Raw genomic sequence first — 15,474 nt, 5'->3', positions numbered from 1 at the left:
CTAAGTCTTTTTAGAGCGTTTTATTTAAAAGGCGCCCCATGAATGTGTGCCAAAAATCGCACCCCTCTCGGCTGGCCAAAATTGCTTGCCCCCCCCCTTTCGGCTGGCCAAAATTTCTTGCCCTCCATTTTTAACCTCACCCAGGGCTCATAATTATTGCACAGCCCCACAGCGCCGTGACCTCGGTTGGCCAACTAATATTTTTAATTTGCTTTCCGGAATGGCACGTTTATGTCGTGAATATAGGCCAATAATTGATATTATGTTTATGTTTATGTATACATGACTCAAAATGAATGTAAAAAGAATATATTTATTTATTTGTTTAGTATGTCTCGTAAGCGTGATATTGTTCTGGATGACATCGAACAAATCACTGAATAAGATAATGAACTACGGGGGATTTATTGCGGAGAGGTCAACAACAGGAAATGCGAATTGTAAGTATGGTTAAATTTTACTCATGTCATATCATATCATTTTATACTATACTACCATGAATAATAACAAGGGACTATATTCACTATAATGCATAAATACACCGGGGTATGTCTATTATTGTCTATATTTGACTATTTTATATCTTTTATTTTGGATCTGTGTACCCTAAAGAGTTTTATCATGTAGATTAAAGCCCCTCAGTATAAAGACTGGGCTTTTTATTTGCTATTTGTAATTTTAAATTTACTGCTTAGATTTTGAGTAAATTATTAAATATATTTCTAGTGCCCAGTTCTTACACCGTTATGTATTCTTCTCCCGGGGGGGGTCACTCCCATTGTGGCCTGTACACCATCCGCGATAATGAAAACGCGTAAAAAGGGTAGTTTTTCGTGGGTAAGCACGATACGCGCGTAACGCGTTTAGGGTGTCAAAAACATGAAATATTGGAACAAAGGGTAGCAAAATTGCAATTGCTAATATACGCGGAAATGAAATTTAGGGTATGAAATTTGATGCAAGGAATAAAATCCCTGTTTAGGGTGTGAAAACACCTGTTTAGGGTATTGTTTTAGCCAAGGGTTAAATCCTTGTTTAGGGTGCTTCTTCTCCTGTGTGTTATTTGGAATATAGTCTAGTCATATAACCTAAAATATCGCCCTACGTGTAAACCTTTGAAGCTTTTGGATTGTATACAGAGTGCGGAAAGACCACTTATAATATCTGGTTCACGCAGAGGTGATTTGGGGCTTCATATTCCTTTTCTAGTTTTTCCGCTGTATGCGAGTGAGATACTTGACAAATCAGATTCTTTCTTAGACGATAAGCTTGGAAACATCCCAAGCTCCAATTAGACACCAGGAAGTAGATATACAAATAGTGCTATGTCGTTGTAACACGATGAGATAAATGGTCAAAATACAGCGAAAAAGCTGAAAAACGCGGATCGCAAGCAGAGAATGAAGCATTATTAATGCCTAGGTGAAGGTGAATAAAAATTATTTGCGAGTAAACAATATCATCATAGTAAACATATTAAATAATTTCTGAAAAAAAGACCCCATTATTTTGTTGTACCATCACAAAATGTGGTGCATTTTCTACATGTTACATTTTTATGGGACACCTTGTATTTATCATAAAGGAGGGTAATAATAATTTCGTGATGTGTTTATATATTTATCAAAGCTGCATCGTCTGCCGAAGAAACGTCAAACGGTCAAGCTGAGAAGATCATTGTCAAAACGGCAAAATCGATGATGAAAAATCTTTATGATCTTTCTCACAATGAAACTGATAATTTCATTGCATATGTGTCCAGTATACTTGCAAAGCCATGGAGACATGATGTTAACAGAACTAAGTTATTCAGGTAGAACACTGGTGTGATGCGATCAAGTTAAATCAGTCGGAACTCGGAAATATTGATTTTGAGATATAGCCAAACAAAAGAAAGATTTCCTTTTGTTTTCTATGGTTTTGGGAAACTCTTTAATTGCTCATATCTCTGGACTGGTTGTTAAATTTCAATAGGGTTTATTTCAAAATGCAGCTTTGTAAATGCTTTTTACTATCCTATAAGAATCTGAAAATTTAATAATTCCGAGTTCCGCCTGATTTTGCTTGATCGCATCACATATTAAAGCTTATATTTAAAGGTACACTAGGTATTAATAAACATAACTTTTCACCAGGTTCGCCGTCGCAAATAATAAAGGAGACAAGTAGAAAAAGTGATCCCGCCTGGGAATCGAAGCCAGGACATCAGGTTTACGAGACCTGTGCATTAACCACTCGGCCACGGGCGCTTCATGATTAGCATGATTAGGCTGGTAGAAATTCGAACCCATACGCGGTCACTTAAACTTACCTCCTCCCCGCAAGAGACCTTAAGCGGTCACTTAAACATATCTCCTCCCCTACACTAGGTATTGTTGGTCGAAGTAGCCAAAAAAAAAATATCGATTTTCATTATCTAAATCAATATATGATTGAAAAATAACACTTTGATGTTTTGCAAAAGTTCATTCTACAAATCATATACTGTGAAAACTTGTTTGATTTATTGTTGTTAATGAGTTATGTACGTTTTACAAAAGTGTTGTTGTTTCAGCCCTCTTTACAACATAACCAAGAACCACAGGACCTACAAAAGTATATCTGTGATATTTGAATTCTTCTACACACTCGCTATGAAATGATCGATGCAATTTTGCCAAAGCTCACTACCATTCGCAAGATGCTGTGAACTACCAAATCGCAACAGTTTAAAATAGTGGCTAACCTTTGAGATTTATATTGTTATATAAAGTCAACGAACAGACCAAAATCACTCAAGTTGAAGCGAAGTGAGTGAATAGTCAATTTAAACAACTGAAGTCTTTCGTAAACTACATTATTAATCATATTGATGTAATTAAAAAATCACTATCAATAACAAATAAATAGTGTATTTGTGAGCCTGGCATTCCCATACTTCATACTTAGGATTGCATTAAGTTAAAAAAGGTATCGTTATCACGTGTAAACATATTCATAATTCATTACCAACACTATGACATTTGTCATGACATTTTTCAACTGTAAACAAAGTTAATTTTGTGTTTTTTTCTAAACCTGCACAGCTTCTTTCTGACAAAGGAAACGAGAATGATTGTTTATGATGAAATAATGCTAACACAAAAACATCGAAAAAAGAATGACGCATCTGAAGGTATATACCACAAGGTAAAGGTAGTAAGGGACCGTTTGATTATTACACCAGGGGGGAGTGGGGGTTTGAGGGGGGAGCCAAAGTTTTTTGGATCTTGTGGGGGAAATCTGAGTTTTTTTTTACTTGAACCATGAGGAGGGAATGTTAGAGGGATTGTTAAGTTTTAAATGAAAAGCGGGTAAAACAACGGGGGTGGGGTCCGATTTTATTAGCGGACACGAGGAGGAACGCGAAATGTTGTTTTGATTTTGTTTGTCAAAACTCCCAGTTCCCATTGGCGTAAATTTTGAACGGTCCAGCATTGACATCAAAACAATACCCTTTGTCAAAAATCAAACCTATCCATATTACGCTAAATATAATTATGCTTATTGCTGAAACAATTTGATTGATATATGATTGATTTCAATATATACTGCGCCAAAAAAGTATCCTTACACTTGTAAGAAAAATACTAATTTTAATTTAAAAGTAAACCATATTTGGGTAAATGTATTTGTTTAATAGATGCACTATCTCATCCGGCACATTATGACATCCCATTGAATCCAATGTGACTTCAAGAAGCAAAGTTACAAGCATTTGAATGGCTAATTTATGCGTGCCTTTAATTTAAAACAAAAGGAACAAAAGAAAACTGAAACAAAAGAACTGACAAATAAAATGAAAGTTATGAAAAGTACAGAGAAGTAAAAACTGAAATAAAACTGCTTTAAATAAAGCTTCATTGAAGAAACTGTATTGTCTCTTTGTTGCGTTTGTTGGAATCTTTTTGCGCCTTGTATAGGCCAGTTTGTCACTTTTAAAACTGGACCTTCGTTTGTTCAATTGCTTGTAACTTTAATTCTTGAGGACACATTGGATTCAATGTGATGTCATAATGTGCAGGATTAGATAGTGCATCTATTAAAAAACTAATTTATTCCAACATGGTTCAGTTTTGGAATTGTGATTATTTTTCCAAGTGTAAGGATACTTTTTTGCGCATATTGTTAGTTTAATCTACATCAAACAAACAAATAAAAAAGCACCTATCATCTCCCATACACGTTTGTGCATATTGTTTTTATTTATCCAAACTCCTCCCAGCAAAAAAAAAATGTTTTACTTTTAAATGTCGGGTTATAAAAAGTATATCTTATAATATGAAATTGGTTAATTTTTTAAACCTGATTTTTTAGCATATTTGTAATGTTTACACATGTCCCAACTTGCACCTAAATTTGTTATCTTTGTAAGTCAACAGAGCAAAGGTCGACGAAAGTATTCTTTGGTTCGACAAATTCATAAAATTATGACACTATGTCCTCCCATAGAACTGCATGTTAAATGGCCAAAATAACCAGTGGGATTTCTTTCACTTTACTTTGTTATTTCAGCTTTAAATGGACAGGAACCCTTCCCGGCAGTTAATACTAATATTATTTCATCATTTTGAATGAATAATAACAGGAAGTCGTACATACATGCCCTTGTCGGCAGTTATTGCTAATATTTGACGGAAACCGTACATTAAAGGCCCATTCAGTGATTTGCTCATCCGGACGATCGTAAAAATCATCAAAATTCAGATTTTGGTACCTTTGTTATTGGCATAGATGTTCTAACATAGCCTGCAAGTGGTTCAACCGAAAGCCGTGTATTTAAGACAAAATAAGACATTTTACACGAATCTGTAATTTAGATACTGACAGTATCTAAATTAGCTACATGTATTTGAATGGGGCTTCAACTTCATCAGTACTGCTGTTTTCTTCGTTTTTTTTGCCAAATTTGTCATTTCAAAAATACCAAATGACAATTAGAATGACCTATCCTTTACTTTTAAGCAATTTATAAACAATTTTAATTTTTTTACACTTGCGCTGGGATCACTGAATGGGTCTTTAAGGCGTTAATAACATTGAAACTTGATGAAAGACATACTAATATAATTACTATGGTATTTGAGTGTTGCCAAAATGCTCGTTTAAACACGTTTATAACGTTTTAAAAACATTTTGTGTTTCCTGGGTCGTTACAGACAAACCAATTCCCGAAGCCACCTTACAAATCGTGCAGTGTTGTCGGCAGCAGCGGAATATTGAGAGGATCAAATTGTGGTAGAGTTATTGATGACCAGGACTTCGTTATAAGGTACCCATTACAGGGTGAATCTGAAAAAATTAAAATTAAGATTTTTTTAATGGGCTACCCTCTCATTTGGTACATTATGGGTAAAAACATTGCATGAAAAAAAAATTATACGTTTTGAACAAATTTTAGAGGTTCCTACCGAGCATTTTAATTTTTCATTAAGTCAATGGTGATTTTAACTATTTTCAACGAAGCACTATATAGAAAGTTATATTTATCTGAAATATGTCCTTAAAAACTTGTGTCATCCGAGAGCTATTGGAATTTTCAACATAATTATTGTGAAAGAAAATTCTGGATAAAATATCCCCAAATCAATAAAAAATCCAATTTGTAAAAAGGGCAAAATGGGGGTGACAGCAGTATATTCTACAGCCAGTGAGTAGTTGGCCATTTGAAAAAAAAATCTTATGTTTGCTATATAGGCCTACTTTATGTATATATTGTGTACTGTAGCATTATGCTACCAGGCAATCGAACTGGAGTGACAAGCTGAACATTTTTTTAGTTTGTATCGCCATTACATAATATTGAAATAGTCCATTGAAATATTGAATTCATATGGTACCTACAACCTCTCCAAATGGTTAGAATCAGATCAATTCAATTCAATTCAATTTTACCAAGGATTCTCGAGTAATAATATACTATAGGATAAGCCACACGTTTGCGCAAATGAAGTCAGTCACACACTTCAATGCGTGTTTATCCATGCGCTGTAAAAGAGATTGACCTGTGGAAGAGGTGATGCATGTTTACGTCATCGTTTAAAAAAAATTAAATTGCGAAAAACGGCGAACATTTGGCCGTTTCTTTCCATTACTATCATATTGTGAAAAATCAAGTAGCTGAGCAGTTAGCTCAATATCTTAGGAAAATATTATAACCGATGCCCCTATGTCGACTTTGGCTAAATAAGCTTTATTTTTGCCGGAAAGGGTCCGAATAATTGGCAGTCAATATGCGCCATCTTGGAAAAATTTAGGGTACCAAACTCTCCAGCAACTGTCAATCAAACTACCGTTAACTACGGGATAAGTCCGTTTCACTATTGAAGTAGTACGCACAACGTTGTCGTGCACATGTATGTAAATTTTAGGCTAAGCGACTAGTAAGCGTTACTAGGGTACCAAACTCATTAGCAACTGTCAATCAAACTGCCGTGAAGCGACTATTTTACTGGATCAATACTTAAATATTAATATCAACACATAATGAGTTCACTTCTATGTGGTAGCCTTATTTAAATACGAATGGTTTCAGGTGTGCAAGCCTTTGTTAGTGATGAACTGAATATTTATTGTAATGAATAATTCAAACAAGTTACACGGGTGATAGAATGCAGTTTATAATACCCTTCAAGGCCGCATCATCCCACATTTTAGGTGGGATAGTTGGGTACCCGTCGCGGCTAATGGACACCATCACCAACCCATATAATGTTCACCCAATCCCAAGAATTCTCACCCCCCCCCCCCCGTTGGTTACGCCACTGATTGTATGCCAAGCTCCTGCTTAAAATAGAATTAGATAGAAATGTGTGAAAAAAACCATTTATACGCTGGCGAAGTTACGTAATTAATCGGATTAATTACCATAGCAATAGGTGAAAACAATTTTGCGCTGCACTACAAGCAGGTTACACTCATCACCTGTGTATGTCTGCAATCATAGATTGAATACAATACTTGTCTTTTCAAAGATACTAATCTTACAGGTGCAAGTAATCAGCATGATATGGTTCAATGAAGAGGTACCGCGTGAACGTATCAGTGCGGCGCGGTATATTCAAAAATTGTTTTCACCTATTGCTATGGTAGTTAATCCGATTATTACGTAACTTCGCCAGCGTATAGGCCTAAACATGTTACATACACGTTACCATTATACAGTACTATAGACACGTGGACCTGGCAGCCTTAATTCGCCAGCGAAGTGGTTACGTAACTCCCTGGTAACTGGATCACGCACCTTTTGGAATTGATAGTACATGTCATAGACTTTGTGTTGCGATCATTCATTTCGATCATGGTGCAGAACTCAAAAGCGTGATCCAGTTGGTATAGTGATAATCGGATTACACGTAACACTTCGCTGGCGAATACATTCTGATGTGTAATCGATCAGCAAGAGCATTCAATTTATTTAAATGAAACGCTTAAATTCAGGTGGGTGATAAGGAACTGTACATCGACGGCTAAAGTGTGCCTTTTGTGCTATCGGCTACTCAATCACCCCCGTGGGTTGTATGACAACAAAAGGTACTTTTTCTCCCGAACAAAAGGTACCTTTGGATGAATAGCGTTACGTAATCTATTTACTCTCCATCGTTAATAGCTCCATGGGATTGCAGCTTGCTGAACAGTATAATGTGTCAATTTGGCACATTCTGTTTGAGACCCCACTAAAATCATAAGACGTTTACTCAGGCGTGAAAAAGAAAATTGTTTCAAATGTGATGTCATTGTAAAGGGAAACAAAGTAGCTATCTATTCGCCGGCTACCATAGCAATAGGTGAAAACAATTTTTGATATACCGCGTTGCACTAGTACGTTGACGCGCGCATTGAACCATATCATGCTCATCACTCGCACCTGTAAGATTAGTATCTTTGAATATAGCGGTATTGTATGCAGTCTATGATTGCAGACATACACAGGTGATGAGTGCAACCTGCTTATAGTGCAGCGCGATATATTCAAAAATTGTTTTCACCTATTCGCCGTCGAAGTGACGTCATAATCGGATTAACTACCATAGCAATAGATGAATGCAATTTTTGAATAGATCGCCCTGCACTACAAGCAGATTGCATTAATCACCTGTGTATGTTAGCAAACATAGATTGAATACAATACCGCTCTTTTTAAAGATACTAATCTTACAGGTGCGAGTGATCAGCCTTTCTTTGACATCTATGGTTCAATGTATCGGTACCGCGTGAACGTTGTAGCGCAGGGCGATATAGTCAAAATTGCATTCATCTATTGCTATGGTAGTTAATCCAATTAACTACATCACTTCGACGGCGAATTCGCCAGCGAAGTGGTATACATAACTCCCTAGTAACAGGATCACACACATCTTAGAATTGGTAGTACATGTCATAGGCTTTGAGTTCCGATCATTTCGATCGTGGTGCAGAACTCAAAAGCGTGATCCAGTTGACATAGTGATAATCGGATTACACGTAACACTTCGCTGGCGAATTCGCTGTCGAAGTGACGTAATAATTGGATTAACTACCGTAGCAGTGGGGTAAAACAAGTATTGAAGGTATCGCGCTGCACTACAAGCAGGTTGTACTCATCACCTGTGTATGTCTGCAATCATAGATTAAATACAATGCCGGTCCTTTCAAATATACTAATCTTACAGGTGCGAGTAATCAGCTTGATATGGTTCAATGCAGAGGTACCGCGTGAACGTACAAGTGCAGCGCGGTATTTCAAAAATTGTTTTACCCCATTGCTATGGTAGTTAATCCGATTTATTACGTCTCTTCGATGGCGAATTGCTATGGTAGTTACTCCAATTATTACGTCACTTCGCCGGCGAATTGATATGCAACACGACATGAACACGTCGCAAATAATATGAGATATAGACACTTGAAAAAACTTTCCAAACTTTTGTTGGGGAGTTTATATTTTTCTGGAATTTTTGTTATTTTTATTCAATTCAATTTTATTTCAGATTCAATTTGGCTTCAATAGCAGGATTTGAAAAAGATGTTGGCAGCAAAACTAACATGACAACATTGAACCCGTCCATATTATATAGGTAAATATTATACAGGTAAACATTTGAATACCTGAGCGCAAGAAGACCTTTTAGTCCACTCACTTGGCCCCTCAACATGTATACACTAAAGTTACGTATAGTTTCTTAGGGTTTCATAATGTTTAATACATGTTCCAGGGTGAAAACATCATGAAAGGTTGTGAAAGATTTGTTTTGGCCCCTGAACATGTATAAAACTATACGAAACTCCCGGGACGAAACTATACGCTTAGTGTATACATGTTGAGGAGCCAAGTGGACTTACGGTCTCTTTGTGCTCAACTCTACATCAACTTTACTTTTTTACCCAGGGTTCCAAGATATTTGACAAAAGTTGGCCTATATAGGTGTTTTCTATGGGCCAGAGGCAATACATTTTGGGTGGCCAACTTAGTCAATCATCTGTGGGGGGGTGTGTGTGTGTGTGTGTGGGAGGGGGGTGGGCAGCATAAAGGGTCAAAGTTAAATGGGTCAAATTCATAGCTTGACATTCTTGTGACATACGGTTCTATAGCAAAAAGGTCAAATGTCACATTTTGACCTCTACAGGTGTCAACATCATCTGTTTGGCTTCTGGCCTTTTAATGTCTAAATAAAAAGATGTCTGATATTTTCGGTATTTTTTATTTTATCACATATCGTGGCCATATGGCAAAATTACATGTAAAATTATAATTCAATTATGCATACTTATTAAAACATCAAAAAGGTTGAACACTATAAGAACTTTAAAAGACATCAAAACAAATTGCTGACAAAATATTGACGTGCCAAATATTGAAAAACATTCAAATATATAAAATATATACTAACTTTCAAAACATGACAAAAATATTTTAACATCTGCGCTTTCAGGGCCTTCGGGGCACTGAAGAACAATCCCAAGAGGAGATTACTGGTTTAAAAGATCAACAAAATATGGGATGGGACTTAGCCGAAAGCGCTCGGTCCTGGTGTGGAATTGGGAAAAATTGTGGGAATATAGGCAAATTGCGACCATGCCTCAGAAGTTTCGTAGGAAGGATTAATGACTGTGTTAATTAATTTTTAGGCAGCCCTTCAGCAAACCTACGACAATGCGTCACCCTCCTATCAGACAGGGAGTCAAGTTTACAGCTAAGCAGCGCATCGTGATATGAACTGTAATCTCCTCCCTGGATCTCAGTTCTTTGGATTGTTTAACAGAAAGGCTAGAATGTCACACAACATTGGCACACTCAAGAATCGGTCTTAAATAAGAAAACGTCAAAACGACACTCAGCTCTTCACTGACAAAGCCAAACCCCTTGATGGAACTTTGCATAAACAACCTCTTATTGGTAGCATGTTACTAACCTGGACGTCCAACTTGAGGTTGTTTTGGAGATAAATGCCAAGGACCTTGGCCTCCGTGAAGTATGACAGTGGTTCTGTACCGATTCTCAGGTCGCCATCCTGGGGTTTGTTTTTACATGTTTACTGAAGCAAACTTGGAGGGCCTGACATTTGGAGGGATTTGATTTGAGCAAATTACCCTTGGACCGCCCAGTGAACTGATTAAGATCAGATTGTAAAAAGCTGGAGAGTTGTGATCCATTTACATTCTCTGCAAATGTCAGGTCATCCACGTATTTTCAACAACTAGAAGTGGAATTTTGAGCAGCATCATTTTGAAAAGCAATGATGTACGTCTTGCAAAACCATACCTCCAATGTAAATGACAGATTGCCATGATTGTACGCCATCAAATTTTTGCATCAATCACTTTTGCATCTAAATATTGTTTCTCATGTTTTCTTAACTAGATACGGTAGATTAAAGACGGCTTCTGATCGCGCTAATTTTGTGCAATCAAAGCTCGTGGACCAAGAAGGCCTTCTATGGACACCAGCGCAAGATATAAGCTTAATAAACAGAACCAATCAAGTTATTCAACTACTTAATGATCCCAAACTAACACTAGTCAGAGGGAATATGGACCATGGCTACAGTATTGAAAAATTCTGGATAAAATACGGACTTAATCGCCGTCCGACTTCTGGATTTTATTTCGTGACCTGTGCCCTGGATTTATGCTCAGTAGTGCATCTGTTTGGGTTCTGGCCTTTTGGCAACTCTTTGGATGGTCAAACTATTCCAGATCATTATTACGACGGCATTAAACTATCCACAACATTTCACGCTTCCAACTATGAACTAAGGCTGTTACTGGCTATGCATCAGTTAGGAATGTTAAAATTCCATGTCGACGATTGTTCAACGACAGACTTGTAGTAGCTTGTAGTATTGGGACCCGCCATGAGTACGGGTACGGGTACGGGTCCCAAGCCATGAGTACGGGTACGGGTATGGGTCCCAGGCCATGGGTACGGGTACGGGTCAAAGGTCATGGGTACGGGTACGGGTACGGGTACGGGTCCCAGTCCATGAGTACGGGTACGGGTACGGGTCCGAACCCAAAATAGGGTGCGAGTACGGGTACGGGTACGGAGCCATGAGTACGGGTACGGAAATTGGGACTCGAGTACGGGTACGGGTTCCAGTATGGGTACAGTCCATGGGTACGGGTACATGGGTTATATTATGGGTATGGGTATAAACAAAGCTATTGTTATTGGTATTTAAACATTAATATATTAGCAATATCTTGCTGTAAATACACTCTTTAATGTCATTTATGCCACAACAAATGAATAAAACTACATTCCGCACCAAAAACATTAGAGAAATTTATTACGTCATAATCATACATTTTAAGTTGTATGTGTGCCATGAGATGCTGAGACATTTTTATTTGCTAAGAAGTACTCTTATTTACAGAAAGTTGCAGAACTGGTTTTTAGGAATTAATCAAGTACAAAAAGATATATGGTATTAGTGAATCTAGCTTAAAGGTGGCATATTTTGGGATGCAAAATTCATGCAAATGAAAAAGCTATTTCTTTGTATGCATGGACACCCAGACTGCGCAATACTAATTTCAACATACATTTATTAGCGATATAGCACTCAAGTTATTATCTATCTCAAAACATTAATTGGATCTCAAATTTGATCCAAAATTTGTAGACTTTTAATTAATTGTCAATTTTCCAAATAAGTGGAGCCTTTCATGCACATCCACACATCCCTGGCACACAACAGACTATCCATTAGTATTAGTATAATTATTATCATTAGTTATGTACATCAGGATAACAAGATTTATTAATACTTTACAGGTGGGGGTAAAGGAACTCTCTATTCATGTGACTCTGATGCACTATCCCAAGTACATGTGCATGGCGGAAAGTGTTCACTGCTCACACCAGTCACATTATCCACGGTTGTTTGATAGCATGTAAAACTGAGTCATTTAAAAAAAAAGGTTGAACAATGATGGCGCTATTTATGTAAAATCTTGTTTGCATCTTTACAAGGGGTAGACCCTTGTAAAATGGTATTAGAACATCAGCAAAAAGACTAACAAATAACAAGGGAATTTTCAATGCATCAGTGTAGTTCTTCATGTGTGCAATTGATGTGCATGTAGGGGAGTGTATTTGGATGGGGCGTATTAAAATGTTGAATAAAAGCTATGAACACGATAACTTAATGAAATTCACCACAAAAGACAATTTCTTGAAATGTTTTTCCAGTTTGCTGCTTATTTTCCGTATCAGTCAGAGTGTGAACATGGTGAATGCGACATGTAGTATTGTAATACATGTATATGGGTGGCATAAAGTGTGCACATCAGGCTGGAGGCTGTCACAATATAAGCTAATGTAGGTAACACTGTATGTAGCATACACATTTTTACCTTTTTCATGGCCCTGGGCCAGGCTAAAATTTAGGGCACTTGCTATGTGGCTCAATGTGTAAATTACTCCCCACTCATCCCCATCTCATGTAACCTAGATTTGCTTTGATTATGATCATAGGACTCACAGTGCAGTGGGATTCATGAGTGGGAAGTCAGTAGATCTACTCTGACTGTCACTTTCCTGCATGCATTTAGCTATGCACTGTATGGTACCCATGGGTACGGGTACGGTCCCGGGCCATGAGTACGGGTACGGGTCCCAGTCCATGAGTACGGGTACTGGTACGGGTCCGAAGTCAAAATAAGCCATGAGTACGGGTACGGGTACTGAGCCATGGGTAAATTGCAAATCTTGTGCAAAAAGTTACTGATTTCGCCTGTTTTGTCATCCGGATGTAAATTCAATGAACTATGACTTTGCTAAAGAGCGCTAATTGATATGAACAAAGGAAATAACTTCATTTAATAATATACTTTTTACCCAGGGTTCCAAGATATTTGACAAATATTTGACTATATAGGTGTTATCTATGGGCCAGAGGCAATACATTTTGGTTGGCCAACTAATTCAATTATCTGTGAGTGTTTTGTGTGTGTGTGGGGGGGGCAGCATGAGGTAAAAGTTAAATGGGTCAAATTGATAGCTTGCAATTCCTGTGACATACGGTTCTATAGCAAAAAGGTCAAATGTCACACTTTGACCTCCACAGGTGTCAGCATCATCTGTTTGGCTTCTGGCCTTTTGGATCTAAATAAAAAAAGATGTCTTTTATTATCGGTATTTTTATTTTATCACATATCGTGGCCATGTGGCCAAATTACATGTAAAACTATAATTCAAATATACTTATTAAAACATTAAAAAGGTTGAACACCATAAGAACTTTAAAAGGCATCAAAACAAATTGAACACAAAATATTGATGTGCCAAAATATTGAACAACATCAAAATATATATTATATACTAAATTTCAAAACATGACAAAAATATTATAACATCTGCGCCTTTCAGGGCATTCAGGGCACTGAAGAACAATCCCAAGAGGAGATTACTGGTTTAAAAGATCAACAAAATATGGGATGTGACCAAGCCGAAAGCGTTCGGTCCTGACACGGAATTGGGAAAAATTTTGGGATTATACGGGCATTCAGGGCACTGAAGAACAATCCCAAGAGGAGATTACTGGTTTAAAAGATCAACACAATATGGGATGTGACCAAGCCGAAAGCGTTCGGTTCTGACACGGAATTGGGAAATATTGTGGGATTATACGCAAATTGCGACCATGCCTCTGACGTCTCGTAGGACTAGGAGGGATTAATGACTGTGTTCATTCATTTTTAGGCAGCCCTTCAGCAAACCTACGACAATGCTCCACCCTCCTATCAGACAGTGAGCCAAGTTTACAGCTAAGCAGCGCATCGTGATATGAACTGTAATCTCCTCCCAGGATCTCAGTTCTTTGGATTGTTTAATAGAAAGGCTAGAATGACACGCAACATTGGCAAACTCAAGAATCGGTCTTACATCAGCTCTTCACTGACAAAGCCAAACCTCTTGAGGGAACTTTGCATAAATTACCTATTCGTAAGCATGTTATTAACCCTGGATGTCCCACTTGAGGTTGTTGTGAAGATATTGCCAAGGACGTTGGCCTCCGTGAAGTATGACCGTGGTTCTGTACCGATTCTCAGGTCGCCATCCTGGGGTTTGTTTTTACTGAAGCAAACTTGGAGGGCCTGACATTGGGAGGTATTTGATTTGAGCGAATTACCCTTGGACCACTCAGTGAACTGATCAAGATCAGATTGTAAAAAGCTGTATGTCTTGCAAAACCATACCTCCAATCTAAACGACCGATTGCCATGATTGCACGCCATCAAATTGTTGATTAGCATATTTAAGCACTTTTGCATCTAAATATTGTTTCTCATGTTTTCTCAACTAGATACTACGGTAGATTGACGAAGGCTTCTGATCGTGCTAATTTTAAGCAATCAAAGCTCGTGGACCAAGAAGGCCTTTTATGGACACCAGCGGAAGATATAAGCTTAATAAACAGAACCAATGAAGCTATTCAACTACTTAATGATCCCAAATTAACACTAGTCAGAGGGAATATGGACCATGCCTACAGTATTGAACAATTCTGGAAAAGATACGGACTTAATCGCCGTCCGACTTCTGGATTTTATTTCGTGACCTGTGCCCTGGATTTATGCTCAGTAGTGCATCTGTTTGGGTTCTGGCCTTTTGGCAACTCTTTGGATGGTCAAACTATTCCAGATCATTATTACAACAGCGTTAAACTAGACACAACAATTCACGCTTCCAACTATGAACTAAGGCTATACCTGACTATGCATCAGTTAGGAATGTTAAAATTCCATGTCGATGATTGCTCAACGGATTAACGAAGATCCAAAACATACTAAATATTTCAAGTATATACAGAAGATTTTGTCTGTGAAATTGACCTTGGCAGACCTATTGCAATAAATATATAGTCCGTTTGTAAGCTATCTATAGGCTGGGTTTTTTTTTCAAATTTTCTTTGGAGATATTAAAAAAAGAAAGAAATCAAATAATTCATCGCAGTCATGATCTTCCACTGA

At 37.5% G+C, this 15,474-nt stretch overlaps 1 protein-coding gene across 2 annotated transcripts; it reads left to right on the top strand.

The window, feature by feature from the left end:
* Positions 1-205: 205 nt before the first annotated feature.
* LOC140144425 (CMP-N-acetylneuraminate-poly-alpha-2,8-sialyltransferase-like) lies at positions 206-15,385 on the top strand. 2 transcript variants are annotated; one of them, XM_072166236.1, is made up of 6 exons: positions 206-440; positions 1,630-1,813; positions 3,066-3,168; positions 5,178-5,290; positions 8,988-9,074; positions 14,808-15,385. In XM_072166236.1, the coding sequence occupies exons 1-6, from the start codon at positions 293-295 to the stop codon at positions 15,271-15,273; spliced, it is 1,101 nt and encodes a 366-aa protein (XP_072022337.1). In that variant the 5' UTR covers positions 206-292; the 3' UTR covers positions 15,274-15,385. The 2 variants fall into 2 exon arrangements, with proteins under 2 accessions (XP_072022337.1, XP_072022336.1); XM_072166235.1 differs by lacking the exon at positions 14,808-15,385 and adding an exon at positions 10,859-11,452.
* Positions 15,386-15,474: the final 89 nt, after the last annotated feature.

Source organism: Amphiura filiformis, unplaced genomic scaffold (genome assembly GCF_039555335.1).
Source record: "Amphiura filiformis unplaced genomic scaffold, Afil_fr2py scaffold_54, whole genome shotgun sequence".
Lineage (NCBI taxonomy): Eukaryota > Metazoa > Echinodermata > Ophiuroidea > Amphilepidida > Amphiuridae > Amphiura > Amphiura filiformis.
The sequence above is the reverse complement of the archived record's forward strand: the minus strand, read 5'-3'. Positions and strand labels throughout refer to the sequence as shown.